The sequence below is a fragment of the Canis lupus genome, chromosome 1 (genome assembly GCF_048164855.1).
Source record: "Canis lupus baileyi chromosome 1, mCanLup2.hap1, whole genome shotgun sequence".
In the NCBI taxonomy this organism is placed as follows: domain Eukaryota; kingdom Metazoa; phylum Chordata; class Mammalia; order Carnivora; family Canidae; genus Canis; species Canis lupus.
The window spans coordinates 94851678-94866667 of record NC_132838.1 but is presented as its reverse complement, the minus strand read 5'-3'; the positions used below and the strand labels follow the sequence as shown (position 1 = coordinate 94866667).

The following is a 14990-nucleotide window of genomic DNA, read 5'->3' as shown; positions in this document are numbered from 1 at the left end:
CGGTTTGGTGCTGGTGTTGCAGACTTCTGTGTAGTGTCATGTACCCTGCAGCACACACAGTACGCTCCGCGCCCCAGAATCCCCGTGCTCCCCCATTTGTCCCTCCTCCGCACTCCCACTGGCAAGCAGCGACCTTTGTTACTATTTCTACTGTTTTGCCTTCCCCAGGATATCCTGAAGCTGCAGTCATATAGTCTGGAGCCCTTTTCAGACTGGTAGCGATCTGCATTTTGGAACCTTCGGGTCCTTTGGGGCTCAAATAGCTCTTGCTGCTTTTGTTGCTGAATAGCGTTACAGACACACCACAGTTTATGCCCTCCCCTGCCGAAGGACAGATTGCTTGCTTGCTTCCAGTTTGTGGCAGCTGTGAATAAAGCTGCCATAAAACATTTGTTTGCAGGTTTTCTTCTTGACATGTTTTCACCTCACCTGGGTAAAACCTAGGAGTACAACTGCTAGATTGTATGGTTAGCCTGTGTTTACCTTTGTAAGAAACCGCCAGACTCTTGCAGGGTGGCTGCACCATTCTGTATTCTCACTAGTGCTGGGTGCTGTTGGTGTCTGGGATATTAGCCCTTCTGCAAGTTACGGAGCTATATCTTACTTTTGTTTCCATTTGCAGTGCCCCAGTTACCTAGGGTGCTCCCGGAGCACCTCCTCGTCTGTTACGTGCCCTCTCTGTGTGTCGCCTCCAGTGTGGTGTCTATTAATTGGGTTGTTTTCTGTTGACATTTTAAGAGTTCTTTGTGCCTGTGGATATTTATATCAGATAAGTGATTTGCAAATATTTTCTCCCACTCTGGGTCGTCTTTTCATTCTCTCGACAGTTTTCCACAGAGTATAAGTTTTTAAATTCAACGAAGTCCAATATTATCAGCTTTTCTTTCATAGGTCATGAATTTGGTGTTGTGTCTAAAAGTTATCACCAGACTCAGTCTCTGGATTTTCTCTGGTTATCTTCTACAAGTTTAGTTTTGTATTTTATATTTAGATCTATGAGAGATACATTTTGAGTTAATTTTTGTGAGAGGTGTAAGGCCTCTGTGAAGGATTTTTTTCTTTCTTTCTTTGCACGTGGATTTCCAGTTGTTCCAGTAGCGTTTGTTTAAGACTATTTGTCTGAGATCAGTTGGCTGTATTTGTGTGGGTCTATTTATGGGCTCTCTGTTCTGTTTTCCTTACTGGTTTCTCTACTTTACCATTGCGGCACACTCTTGATCAAGTATTAAAGGTGGGTAGTATCAGTTCTCTCCAACTTTATTCTTCAGCATATTGCTTTTGTTTTTCCATTTAACAGTTTGTCAAGATCCACTGTAGAACTTTCTGGGGTTCTGACTGGAATTGCACTGAAATCTATAGATCAAGGTGGAAAAAATGACATCTTAATTATTTTTTCCCGTCTGTGACATGGAATGTCTCTCCATTTATTTGTTATCTTTTCTTTCATCAGAACTGTGTTTTGTAGTTTTCCTCATATAGATTGTGTACAGCTTTTCCTAGATCTGCATCCAAGTATTTCATTTTTGAGGATACTAATGTAAATAGTATTTTTCCTTCATGGTATATGGGAAAACAGTTGATCTTTTTTATTAACTTTGTATCCTTCAACCTTGCCATAGCTGTTTGTTAGTTCCAATAGTTTTTTTGTTTTGTTTTGTTTTCTTTGGGATTTTCTACATAGATGATCATGTTGTCTGCAAACAAAGATAGTTTTATTTCTTCCTTCCCAATATTTCCTCATTTTTTGTTACCTTTTCTTGTCTTACTGTATTAGCTAGGACTTCTAGTATTGTGAAAGAGTGCTGAGGAATAGGAAGAGTGGAAAGCATTGTCCTGTTCTCAGTCTTAGTGGGGGAAAGCTACATTTTTACCAAGTATTGTATTAGCTGTGGACTTTTTAAAAAAGATTTTATTTGTTTGACAGAGAAAGAGAGAGAACTCACACAAGCAGAGGGAACAGGAGAGAGCCAGCCCAACATGGGGTTCAATCCCAGGACCCTGAGATCATGACCTGAGCCGAAGGCACATGCTTAACCAACTGAGCCACCCAGGCACCCCAGTTGTAGCTTTTCTGTAGATGCTCTTTTTCAGGTTGAGTAAATTCCCCTCTATTTTTAGTTTGCTGAGCTCTAAGTGTGAATAGGCTTTGGATCTTGTCACGTGCTTTTCTCTTTGCTAACATGACCATGTGCTTTTTCTTCATCAGCCTATTGATAGCAGTGATGGATTACATTAACTGATGTTCAGAGGCTGAACCAACCCTACATCCATGGAATAAATCCCACCTGGTTGTAATACAGAATTCTTTTATGCATTGTTGGATTTGGTTTGCTAACATCACCTTGAGGATTGGTTCTATTTCTCTGGAGAACTCTACCACAAGAAGTTCACTTTTAGAAGTTCCTGCTATTGTTCACTTTGTATCATTCCTTGAGCTTTATATAAATGGAATTTTCCAATATGTAATATTCTGGGTCATTAAACATAATGATTTTGAGATTGAGCTCATTTGTTCTGAAGTATTCACATTTGGAGTCTGAGAATTCCAATTGTTCTACAGTCTCGCCTGCGTTTGCTCTCCTTTCCCTCGTGCCATTTCTGTGGGGCATGTAGCAGTAGCTCTTGCATTTCCCTGATAATGATGTGGACACTCTTCCAAGTGCGTGTTGGAAGATATTCGGTATCTTGCTTTGTTTCATTTCTTTTTCCCTTTTAAACATTGAGTTTATTGACCTGCAGGAGTGGGTATGTTCTAGGTCACAGACCATTATCAGATCTCTGTGTATCAGATACCCAGATTTTCTTGTCCATTCATTTTCTCAAATGGTCATTTGATGTGCAGAAGTCTTCAATTTTTATGAATTCCAATTTATCAGGTTTTTCTTGAGAATTAGTACTTTATGTGCCCTTCTTAAAAAATCTTGTCTACCTAGAGGTCACAAAGATAGACTCTCCTGTTTCTTTCTAGAAGCTTCATAGCTTTAGCTGTTATGTTTAGGCCTATGATATACCTTGAATTTTTTGTGTGGTGTGCAAGAGAGGTCAAGGTTCTTTTTTTTCATCATGGATATCCAGTTGTTCTAGCATTATCTGTTGAAAACATTTACTTACCCTATTGAACTGCTTTGGCATCTTTGTCAAAATTATTTGTATATACCTCAACTTTGCCCACTTTTACTGAACTTCCTTTTTGAAAAGTAGCTTGTTTGGTGTTTGTATTTTTTGGTGACTGTGGCCATCATTGTATTTACTGTAAACAGAAAATAATTATATCTATCATGCTAAGGCATAGTTCAGTTTAACACAGAAAGAAAGGACTTGAAAATCTAGTAAGGAAAGCTGGAGGACACAAAACAGTAGTTGTGAAACAATAAAATTTGGCAGTTAACTAACAGAATGAAACAGTTACAGGGAATTAAGTGCCTCAACTGGCACTTTTGAAGATGTATACTGTTTTCTCTAGGCTTTTAAAATTGAATTGGAAATAAATTTGTTTTGCACCAACCACCAATGCCAATTATTTCTGATTTTTCTTTAATCACCACCTTGTAAAAAAGGAAGCACTGAAAAATCTAAACTTTTATCCTTTATGCACAATTTAGAGAATTCCAATAAAATTCAGGTTCCTGGCAGTCAAGTTATACATCTACTGCCCTGTGTTTTTTGGTTACAACTCTCAAGAAATCAGGGGAAAAAAATATTTGTGTATGTGTGGGTCGTCTGTTTGTGTTATCAGTTACCACATATTTAAGAGAGCACCATACAAAAACAGACCTCAAGTATAACTTGTTGACTATTGTGTATCATCTGCAAATATGGTCTTCCTTCTTCTTTACCCGTTCTTAGGTCTGTAATTGGCGTGTCTTTGGTGGCTGATGCAGCCCACGTGGTGTGGGGTGGGTGGGGCCATGTGGGGCATGAGCGGGCATCCTTGCTTTAGGTAGAGCACAGATCTCTAGTGTTGCCCAGCATCTGAGGGTGAGCCTTAGGCCTGAGGTACAGACCTGGTGACATGATAGGCAAAGGTGTTTATCAATGGTCATTTCTTGAGTGTTTTTATAAGGAATGTTTATAAACATTTCTTAAGTGTTTTTATAAGGAACGGTCATTTCTTGAGTGTTTTATAAAGGAGTCCTTTAATTTGGGGAAAGGCCTCTCGCAGCATCTTATAAAGGGGAATCATAGAATTTTTCTTCCTTGGATCTTTTAATATTGTGTATTCCACTAAGGCCATGGCTTTTTTTCTTTGCGTGATATTGGATTTTGTTTGCTAATGTTTAGCAATTTTGTGTTAATACAAGTGATAGGTCCATGTTTATTATTTAAATTCAATCAATTAACATGTAATAACTGGTTTCAGAGGTAGAGGTCAGTGACTCATCCATCTTATAGAACACCTGTGCTCGTCACATCACCTGCCCTCCTTCATGTCCGTCACCCGGTTACCATCTTTATTTTTGTTGGGCCCCCTTTAATCAGGATTAGGATGTGTTACATATGATAAATACATAGACATCATGAAATGGTAAGTGTTCCTTAATTTCTAATGCCTTGGAAGCATTTGAACGATCTAGTTGAAAAGTTGGCTTGCATTCCTCTCTGAAACCATCTGGGCATCATGCTTTTTCTGCAGGGGTAGTTTTTTTCATGGGAAATCAGTCTGCTGAAGATGTATGCCTGTCTCGCACAGTTTTAGTCATCCATTTTCCTTAAAAAGTATCCATTTCATCTGGGTCCTCCAATTTAATAGCATAGAGGTCTGCCAAAGTAGCCACATGTGATTTTAAACATCTCTTCTGTTTATTTTTATTCTTTTTGTACTTTACTCCATTCTCCTTACCTCTGCCTTTTACTTAATTAACCAAGTTAGCTAGTAGTAGTTAGTAAAAAAATCTGTTCTTTTTTGTGAAATTAAGTTAGGTCTGTTTAGTTCTTATTCTCTTTTGATTCCTCTTTGCTTTACCTGTATTATTTCCTTCATGGTTTTTCTCTGTTGTACTTTTATTTTACTGAAAAAACATTTATTGTTTTATTTATTGGATTTTCCTCTTATCACTGCTTTTACATGTACTGAGTAGTTTGATATGTAATATTTTCATTATTTACAAAAAAACTTCTTATTTTTAAAAGATTTATTTATTTATTCCTGAGAGACACAGAGAGAGAGAGGCAGAGGAAGAAGCAGGCTCCCTGTGGGGAGCCCGATGTGGGACTTGATCCCAGGGCCCTGGGATCATACCCTGAGCCAAAGGCAGACACTTAACCCCTGAGCCATCTGTAATTTTTGTTTGGATTTGTTAACCTGAGTCTTTTATATGTTTATTTATTTTTAAGGATGTAGAGAAAGAGCACGTGCAAGTGGTGGGAGAAATAGAGGGAGAGAATCCATGTACACTCCCTGCTGAGCAGGGAGCCCAACCCGAGCTTGGTCCCACAAGACCATGACCTGAGCAGAAACCAAGAGTTTGAGCCACCCCAGAGTTTTATTTTTTTAAAGATTTTATTTATTTATTCATGAGCGACACAGACTGAGAGAGAGGCAGAGACACAGGCAGAGGGAGAAGCAGACTCCATACAGGGAGCCCAACATGGGACTCGATCCCGGGTCTCCAGGATCTGGCCCTGGGCTGAAGGAGGCACTAAACCTCTGAGCCACCTGGGCTGCCACCCCCCCGACCCCCCAAGTCTTTTAAATTGGTTTTTAAAATCTGCACGTAGAAGACCATTTTGTTTTGTTATTGACAATTTAAGGTTTACTGAATTATGGTGTTACTTGTAATATTTCAACTTTATAGAACCGATATTTTCTTTATAAGCTACTATTTTATTAATGTTTTTTGCTTATTCTACATGCTGATAATGCAGAATTTATCTTCTAAACTTAGGTATATTTATCCCCATGATCTACTTCACTGACCATTAGTTTTCACATTTAAATCCTTTTTGTTCAACTGATGTTTCATGTGACAATGGACTTACCAGTGTCTGTCTGCATATCTTTTTGCATCTCCTGTAGTTTTGCTTCATCAGGCAGTTGCTGTCACTTGATGCACAGAATTCACAATTTTGTATCATTCTGAATTAAAGCTTTTAGTATTAAAAAGTGCCTTTCGGGCAGCCTGGGTGGCTCAGTGGTTTAGTGCAGCCTTCGGGCCAGGGCCTGATCTTGGAGACCTGGGATCGAGTCCTGCATCGGGCTCCCTGCATCGAGCCTGCTTCTGCCTGTGTGTCTGCACCACCCCCCTCTCTGTCTCTCATGAATAAATAAAATCTTAAAAACAAATAAAAAGTGCCTTTTTACAATGTAATGCATTTGTTTTGAATCCTGTTTCTTTTTTTCTGAGATGATTTTTCTTTAAAGATTTTATTTAGAGAAATCAAGCAGGGGGAGCAGCAGGCAGAGGGAGAGAGAGGAGCAGGGAGCCCACTATGGGACTTGACCCCAGGACCCAGAGATCATGACCTAAGCCAAAGGCAGATGCTCAACCACTGAGCCCCCCAGGCTCCCCGAAAGAGGTCTTTTTAAAAACTGTTCACTTGCCTGAAATACCTTTGTTCAGGTTGTTATTTTTATCCTTTCTGAACCTAAGTATGTTTGTTGAATATGGTAGATGATTGGGTCTGGATTTTAAGCCAACTTGAAATTTTTTTCCTTTTAGTTGCTGATTAGGTCTCCTCACATTTATTTTTATGACTGATGCATTTGTCCTCAATTTGGTGCTTTATTTGCTATATTCCTTTTTTGTAGGGAAGGTCTTCTTCACTCTTTAAAAAAATATATTTTCTGGCATTTAGGAAGGTCTATGTTTGTTTTGACGATGTTTGTAACCTTTGACTATCTCAGTTTTCCGTGGCCTTGGCTTCACAAGCCTCTACAAGTCTGCTCACTCCGTGTTCTTCTCTCCCTGTCAGTGTTGGGTGCCTACGACATCCCAGTCTTCTACCACTTTCGTATTGTGTGTGGGTATATTGCAATCCTGTCTATTCCCTTGCTATAGTTTTTGAAGTTTTTTTGGTTAGATGAAGCCTATTCCCTAGATTTCTGACAGACTTATGCGCACAAGGTTCTTATATCACTGTAAATTCTTGGCCTTTTCCTGTTGGGCCTCATTGATACCAGGAGTGGAATTGATAATATGGGGCTGTAGTAGGAGGATCTTCAGGGGGACAGGAGGCGAGTCCTTCCTAGTCTGGCTTGGTGGTGAGGTAACAACGCCTCTTCCTCTCCTTACAGGACCAAGCCACATGTCTTTCTACGTTCGAACCCACAAAGGGTCAACACTTTCTCAGTGGTCTCTTGGCAATGGCACCCCAGTCACAAGTAAAGGCGGGGACTACTTCGTATTTTACTCCCACGGGCTCCAGGCCTCTGCATGGCAGTTCTGGATTGAAGTACAGGTGAGAATTTCCCAGCTTTGCTGCCGTGACTGGTCAGGCTCCGCGGTGGCATCTGGGATCATTATTCTGCCTTCATAGAGCTGGAGAACTAAACTAATTTTTCTCTACCAGGTCTTGGAAGAACGGCCTGAAGGAATGGTCACCGTGGCCATTGCCGCCCACTACCTTTCTGGGAAAGACAAGAAATCCTCCCAGCTGGATGCTCTGAAGGAGAAGTTCCCAGATTGGACATTTCCCTCTGCTTGGGTGTGCACCTACAAGCTCTTTGTGTTTTAATCTTCTGGATGAGCTCTGAGTATATGCCCAGCAGGACACTCCATGTGACACGGTTTCTCCTGGCGTCACAGGGATGTGTGTGAGTCGGTGATTGCTAAAGAGCACATGTTCAGAGAGCTTAGTGGGCTAACACTCCTCAGGGCCAAGCACCCCAATGGTTATGCTGGGGGTAGCGATGCATGGCCTTTTTGACACTTGAAAATGCCAGTTTCCTGGCACTTAAGCACATGTGGGTACTACCACTGCACACGTAAGTCATTTTATATGACCTTAAGGATAAAAGCCAACAAACCACTTCAATCCCCTTAGGATCATGAACGATGTAGAAAGGTACTGTAAGTTAATGAGACAAATGACATTCCCAATTTAAGCCAAGACCATTTGTTTTGTCAGTGGACGGATCGGTTTTGTCAGACCTCGGGACTGAACCACAGGTATTAGAAGGTGGTTACCGCAGAGGCCCCAGCCCCCAGTGTGGGAACCTGTGCCGAGCTGGGGACTCTTGTCCTTCCCACAAGCGGTCACTGACCAAGAGCCATCTCTGTGATGCTTTCCTGAGTTGCTTTCAGGGCCCAGTCTATATACCTTTTCCCTCTTCCACTTTGCCAATTTAAGAGGAGCATTTGTTTAGCCACATGTCCTGCTGGGGCTGGACGTTTTATAAATATTCATTTAATAGGAGTGTTGTTATCCAAGGTTGATCCTTTGGGGCATAATTTTTTTGATGCACTGACTCCTATGTTTTGTCCAAGTGTGCATCCATCCAGCAGGGCTGGCTTTCCTCAGGCTCCAGGGGGTGCCTGACATGGGAATGAGGCTGCAGTACCTGGAGCCGCTGAGGTGCTTTCCATTCTGTGTGGCTTGGGAGGTGGGTCTCGGCAGGGTCTCTCAGGGCTGTGAGGCTCCGGCAGTGGAAGGGTTTGGGGAGATGAGTGCTTGCTTTTTTCCATTAAGAAATTGAAAAGGTTGAACAGATTAAGCTTAGCAAGCATAGGCCAAAAAGCCACTTAAAAGAAAAGCCATAGTAAAACAGTGGCACCACGTGTGCGCCCCAGGAGGAGATCCTTGAAGCTGCTTTTGCTGTGTGTGCAACATGCTTCTGTAATCCTGCTCCGCCCACTGCCTTGTCTGTGACCCCCGACCCTGGCTGTCATGTGAAAGGATTGGGGACCTTGTAGGAACTGTTCCTTACCAGTTTCAAGTGTGTCAAGTACCTGCCCCCCCCCACCCCCCCCAACCTGTCAGGCCTGAATCTGTCAGGTGGTGAATAAGGACTACAGTGTTTGTGGCTTGTATAGAATCAGAGTTGTGGACAAAAAGTAATCTCTAAATGAATTTCAAATGTCCCTGTGGTTAATTTGAGATTTGCCGGGGGGGGGGGGGGGGGTGTCCTAGGCTGAGGAAGGGCATTTTATAAAGTTACTCATAATTTTTTTTTCCCCCTTTGGGAAGAATGTTCTTGCCTTTCAGTAATGATCATGGTTTTCTTTTTGCCTTCACATTATTTTCCTTTTGTTTTGGTTTTCAGGATGCTCACTCGTCTCAGGGCATGCTTAGTACTGGGGCAGATTGTTTTGGTACCAGAAAGGGCTGAGGAGTTACATCCCTAATATTCCCGCCTCTGAGGCTGGAGTATCTCATCCTTCATAGCTCACTTATAAAAGGGTCTTTTCAAATTCTAACAAATGCAGTTTTTCCTACAGAATTTAAATGTAAATAGCCCAGTATTGAGCATTCAGTGAAAATGTGAAGAACTGTGATTTTGAAGAAATGCTGGAAATTTACAGACTGTTGCATGAAGTATGTGTTTGACATTTTAGCTGATGGCAATGAGCAGGACAGGATGGCTAAGTGTCACCATGAAAGAGTCCCAGCTGCTCACTCAGGAAGCCACAGGAAAAACGCTTGTCTTTACTTCCTTTTCACTGAATTGTTGCCTTATGTTACTGAAATAAACTTTTTAACCTGTTAGTATCTTTAACTGAAAAACCAGATCTATGGTTTGTTCTTCTGTATCCCCATCTTTTAAAGGGTTATTTAGAATCTACAGAGCCTTTTTAAAAAGCATTTTTAATTGCTTTTAAAAGACATAGATGGCTCACGGGGGCAGAAAGGTTATGTGAGCAAAGCGCTCAACAAGGAAACACCGGAAAGCTCTTCGTGGAATGAAATAGTGAATCTCACTTTGTTAAATGTCGAGCTTTTTACAATCCTCTCTATTGGCAAAATCATTGAAGGGCTAATCCAGAAGGATCATGGGGGCAGGAAGAGGACATGGTCTTTCCGCTAGTGGTCCACCACTCACTCCTGTCTACCTGCGGGAGTACGGCCTCTCCCCAGAATAGTTCGGTACACCTCTGCATCATGCACCTTGCCTTCTTGTAGGGCCAATAAAGCCAAAATGCATTTAGGCCTCTTTATTTGGAAATTATCTTCATATATTTTGAATATACCTTGAAGTATGTTCATATACATATTTTTATTAATGTACTGATATAATTTTTTAAGTTTGGCTCTATACCATGACCAAGTGGGATTTATTCATGGAATGAAAAGTTGGCTTAACACCTGAAAAATCAATGTAATACACCGTATCAATTGAGTACCTTTATCAGAGTAAGGAAATTCCCGCCTATGAAAAAGTCACAGCTAACATCTATGATGAAGCTTTTATCCCGAAGGCAGGGCCACTTCTACTGAGTACTGTCCTGAGGCTCTAGCCAGGGCAGTCCGGCAAGAGGCATCCAGATTAGAAAGGACAGATTTATTGAGAAAAGACTAAAGAATCCACAAAAAACTTGTTACAGTTAATGAAAGGGAAACATATCAATACATAAGTTAACACTTGTATTTCCATAACAAAACAGGGAATAAGCCTCACAAAAAAGTATAAGATTTTTACACTAGAAACCAACACTGTGAAAGAAATCCCATGTTTGTGGATTGGTTTCATTAATATGGCAGCATTCTCCAAATTGACCCACAAACAACACAACCCCGGCTGGTTTATATGCAAATATTGACAAGCTAATCCTGAAATTCATACGGACATGCAAAGGGCCCATAACAGCCCAAACAGTCTTGGAAAAACAAACTTACAAGTCCCGTGCTCACAACTTCCTACCAAGTAGTAACTGGGACAGTGGGGTATGGATGTTAAGAACAGCGATGGACAGAATACGGCTGACAGTCCACAAATAAATGATTTTGGCAATTCAGGGAGGGGAAGAAAATGAATCTTTTCAGTGAATTGTGGTGGGACAACTGAATAGCACACAAATGAACAAGGTTACACTCCTCACTTCATACCACACACAAATTTACTCAAAGTGGATTAAAGACCTAAGTAGGAGCTAACACTGTAATAAACAAAAAGCAAAAACTCTTAGAGGAAGACCCAGGCGCCAACCGCCACAACCATGTGTTTAGGCAGTGATTTCTCACATATGCCAGAGTACAAGCAACCAAAGAAAAAGTTGGACTTGACCAAAATGAAAAACGTCCTTACTACAAAGGAGACTGTCCTGAAAGTCACAAGCTCCTGGACTGAAAAAATACTTGCAAATCATATCCAGTAAAGGTCTAGTATTCAGGATGCATGAAGAACTCCTACAAATCTGTGAAAAGGGCAAAGGATATAAAGTTTTCTCCAAAGATACACAAATGGCTAAAAACCGTATGAAAAGACAGCCAACCACAAACACGCACACCTGCACCGTGATGACACCGCTTCCTACATAACTCAGATGGCAGTAACTAAGCCACAGCTGGTAACCCGTGCTGATGGGAGAACTCAGAGCCCACCTCCCCTGCAACTGGAAGTGTAGACAATGGCACAGGCACTTTGGGATATGGTTAGGCATTTCCTCAAAACATTAACCAGGTACATGACTGAGCATTTTCACTTCTAGAGAGAACCAAAAACTTCTATCCACGTGAATGTACAGGACAAAGAGCGGTAAGCATCCAGGTGTCCCTCAACTGGTGAATGGACAGAGGCAGTACATCCATAAAGTGGAACATTATCCAGCCTTAAAAAGGAGTAAGTACTAACGTACGAAGATGAACCTTAAAAATGTCCTGCAAAGTAAAAGAAGCCACACAGAAAAAGGCACAGGTCAAGGAAACCAGGGAATCAGACTCGCTTGTAATCCCACCTGTTAGAGACGGGGCCCAGTCTCCTCTGTACTTAGATGGACAATTGTATTTGGTGGAAATCATTTTTATTACATTCTGAACATTCTCCGTGTCCTCAAGATGGATTTCCCTTGCAAGCTTCTACAGTCAGGCATATAGGATCCTGCCAACTCTTGATATTCCTATTCTAAATAAATCTAAATTTATTCTAAATTTTAAATCTGAATCTGTAGTTACTTCATAAGGAAAATTCTAAGAGGTGGAATTACATAATGAAAAGAGTGTTTCCGTGGCTTTTAATAAATATACTTTTTCTGTTAACCTGAGGTGATGAATAAACAAAGTTCATGTAGTGGTTTTATTGCCCTTTACCAAGTAAAAAAAATACACATTACAGAAGTAGCAGCAATTTTAATTACAAGCAAAGGTCGACTTTACCCCTCAAAATGACTTCTTGTTTTGGTATCAGCAAATAATTTAAACTTCAAATAGTTATACTGAATACTTAAATTCATTGGTTAAAATTATGGCTTCAACAGTTGATATATGTGAACCAAACAAGGCAAAAATATAAATTAGGAAAAAGTAAAATATATAACAAATTACCAAAAAAAAATTTCTGTAAACCTGCTCATTTTTCTGTCTTGGGGCTGCCCATTTCTATTACCTGAAAAACAAGTGCAGAGCAAAGATTCATTCACGGTGTTAACCACAGGAGTTCGGTTACCTACTGGTGCCCTGCTTTTAAGCGTGCAAGATGAACCCAGCAGCACATTCGGAGATTTGAAAGGATCACAGCTGTTTACAATGGTAAATCATTTTATTGACCGTATATTCACACCAAACACAAAAAGAATGCTAGTTCTCCTCCTAATGGCCTAGGACAGGAGGAGTTTCCGGTTCGTTTCTTGCTGGGCTGCATGTACTCACAAGGGAAACATTTTCGTTCTTAAGATTCAAGGAGAGGTGGTTTAAAACAAAGGCTTAAATAAAGTAGCACCAGAAAGACTAGGTACCATCATCACATCTTTCACCCACTTGGGAGTTCTACTGTGTGAAACTATTGCACTTGTTGTAAAAAGTAAATGATAGTAAATTACCAAATTCAATAATTTAAAACAGTTTGATGAATTCTGAACTAAGCAATTTCAAAATGCTTTTGAGTTTCTCTGCCAGGGAAACCCGGGCTAGGACAACTGTGTCTAGCCATTTACTTTAAAAAGCAAGGGTAGAGGACCAAGTTTTATTTCTAAACTGTAATTGCACTATGAGAAGAGAGGCTTTTTTACATAGTGGTATGAATTTGGTCCACATCAGATACATTGTTATTACAAAAATAAACAAGTTTGTTTTTGTAAAAAATAACATTGCATTCATTTGTTCAAATTGCACAGTACAAACAAGCTATGTAAATTAATACTGATATAAGATAACTGGAAGTACATACAGTGGGTACATGTTTAGTCTGAAGCAATTAAGGAGTATGCAGATAGGTTTTCATAATGTATGAAAACTAAAAATTTAAGTCATATCTAGAAATACATAAAATATTTTAAAAGTTACAATGAAGAATGCATTCTTCACATAGTAATTTTTAGTAGCCGTGATAATACAGGATTCAGCAGTCTATTTACATAAAGGTCCATTTTTATTCAATTTACAAAAGCAATAAATAAGAAACTACATTAATTTGCACAAAACCTGTGTCATTTCATGATCAGTGTGACCATTTCTGTTACTGTATGACCAAGCCAATAAACCTGCTTTTTTCTATGAAGACTGCTCCTATTTGGAAAGAAGAGCAAGCCCGGTTTCTATTCCAAGAGTGAGTATAGCCATGCAGAATCCAGCATAAAACCTTACAAATTATAATATAAGCCCTAAAAATATGAACAGTGCCTTTGAGTATATTTACACAAGAGTATTCACAAAAAGATACAGTTCTCTGATAAAAAATAGTTTAGTGGTATCTAACAGCATAATTGGTAAGACCCCCAGACTTCTGCCCACACTGATCCAGCAGGCATCAAGCTTGCTAAAGAACGCAGGCAGGCTGACTCACAGGTAAACAGCTTCCATCAAGTCAGGACTGGGATTTAATGGGCTAAAAAAGCCAAGGAGCATGTCTCCATCACAACAGCCACATGTTGTGCCAGGGCAGGCATCTGCTCAGGAGGCCCAATTAGGGAGTCCAGTGCTCTCGATCCAAAGGGCCATACCGGTAGCTCAAGTACCTGATGAGCTACAGCAAGCACCTTAGCATTTATTTTTAAAAAGCAATCTGGACACACGCTGAACCAGAAAACATGTAAGAAGCTAGAAGTAGTGAAAAAGTAGGCTCATCTAGGGCAAAACAATCCCTATGGTTTAGGAGCTACCATTCTTTAAGAATAAAACCAAAATATTCTCATGTACAACTGTACAATACTCTTTATTTCCACCGCAGCTTAAAAAATTTTTTTATGAAAAATGATTTGATCTCACATTTTTATGGAGTCAGAGATTTCTTAGAGAGAAAGAGTTAAAATTTAATAATACCTTACCAGAGTCTCTGAGTTCTCTCCCTGGTTAAATCGTCCAACTAGGTCACAGTGTCCTCAGTTGTACGCTGCCGCTAATTAATACTGCCCGTGGTGATGGCATGCCACTGTTGTTAGGACACAGAACAGTCGTAAGTCCCATCCTGAAAAGATTCCTCCTCCTCTGCTAGGGCTGTGTCATCCTCTTTCCGGCTGACCAGACTGCTCCCTCCGACCTCGCCCTGGGGGATGCTTCCATGGCCCGAGGAACCCCGGCTCTCCTCTGCCCGGGCACTGGTGTGTTCAGGAGTCTTACCCACAGTTATTGGCTGGAAGGCTTCAGGCTGGACTTGCTCCTCTGTTAGATCACTGAGCTTCTGTACTTGTGGCTTAATGGTGTTTAAAAATGGCTTATATCCAGGACTAAATAGAGGGGAAAGGAAATTAGCTTTTTATTGCCCCATTCAAAATGTTCCACACTGTTCTGGATTAACTGCTACTCAACACAGACATAGTGAGGTCTCCATGCTAGATGATGTGGGGAGGAGAGGGGGCACAGAATCAGAAGGAAAGGCTTCCTAGGATCCTGGCCAGGACAGTGGTTCCACTCCTGATGTGCACTGTAGGTCTTACATTTCTGAGCTCTAGGAGCAAGGACTG

The 14990-nt window shown here is 40.7% G+C and overlaps 2 protein-coding genes across 7 annotated transcripts in view; one reads left to right on the top strand and one right to left on the bottom strand.

Annotated features, from left to right (window-relative positions):
- Nucleotides 1-9663, top strand: part of ERMP1 (endoplasmic reticulum metallopeptidase 1) — a 40870-nt gene extending 31207 nt beyond the window's left edge. The window contains exons 14-15 of one of the 2 annotated variants that reach the window (XM_072840684.1): nucleotides 7235-7398; nucleotides 7510-9663. In XM_072840684.1, coding sequence (XP_072696785.1) covers nucleotides 7235-7398; nucleotides 7510-7674 — 329 coding nt within the window. In that variant the 3' untranslated portion in view covers nucleotides 7675-9663. Of the gene's footprint in view, nucleotides 1-2206; nucleotides 2504-7234; nucleotides 7399-7509 lie in introns of those variants that run through there. The other variant, XM_072840695.1, reaches the window with a different exon arrangement.
- Nucleotides 9664-12202: 2539 nt separating this feature from the next.
- Nucleotides 12203-14990, bottom strand: part of RIC1 (RIC1 homolog, RAB6A GEF complex partner 1) — a 145619-nt gene continuing 142831 nt past the window's right edge. For all 5 annotated transcript variants that reach the window (XM_072840654.1, XM_072840638.1, XM_072840648.1 and 2 more), the window contains one exon: nucleotides 12203-14753. In XM_072840654.1, coding sequence (XP_072696755.1) covers nucleotides 14465-14753 — 289 coding nt within the window. In that variant the 3' untranslated portion in view covers nucleotides 12203-14464. The remainder of the gene's footprint in view (nucleotides 14754-14990) is intronic.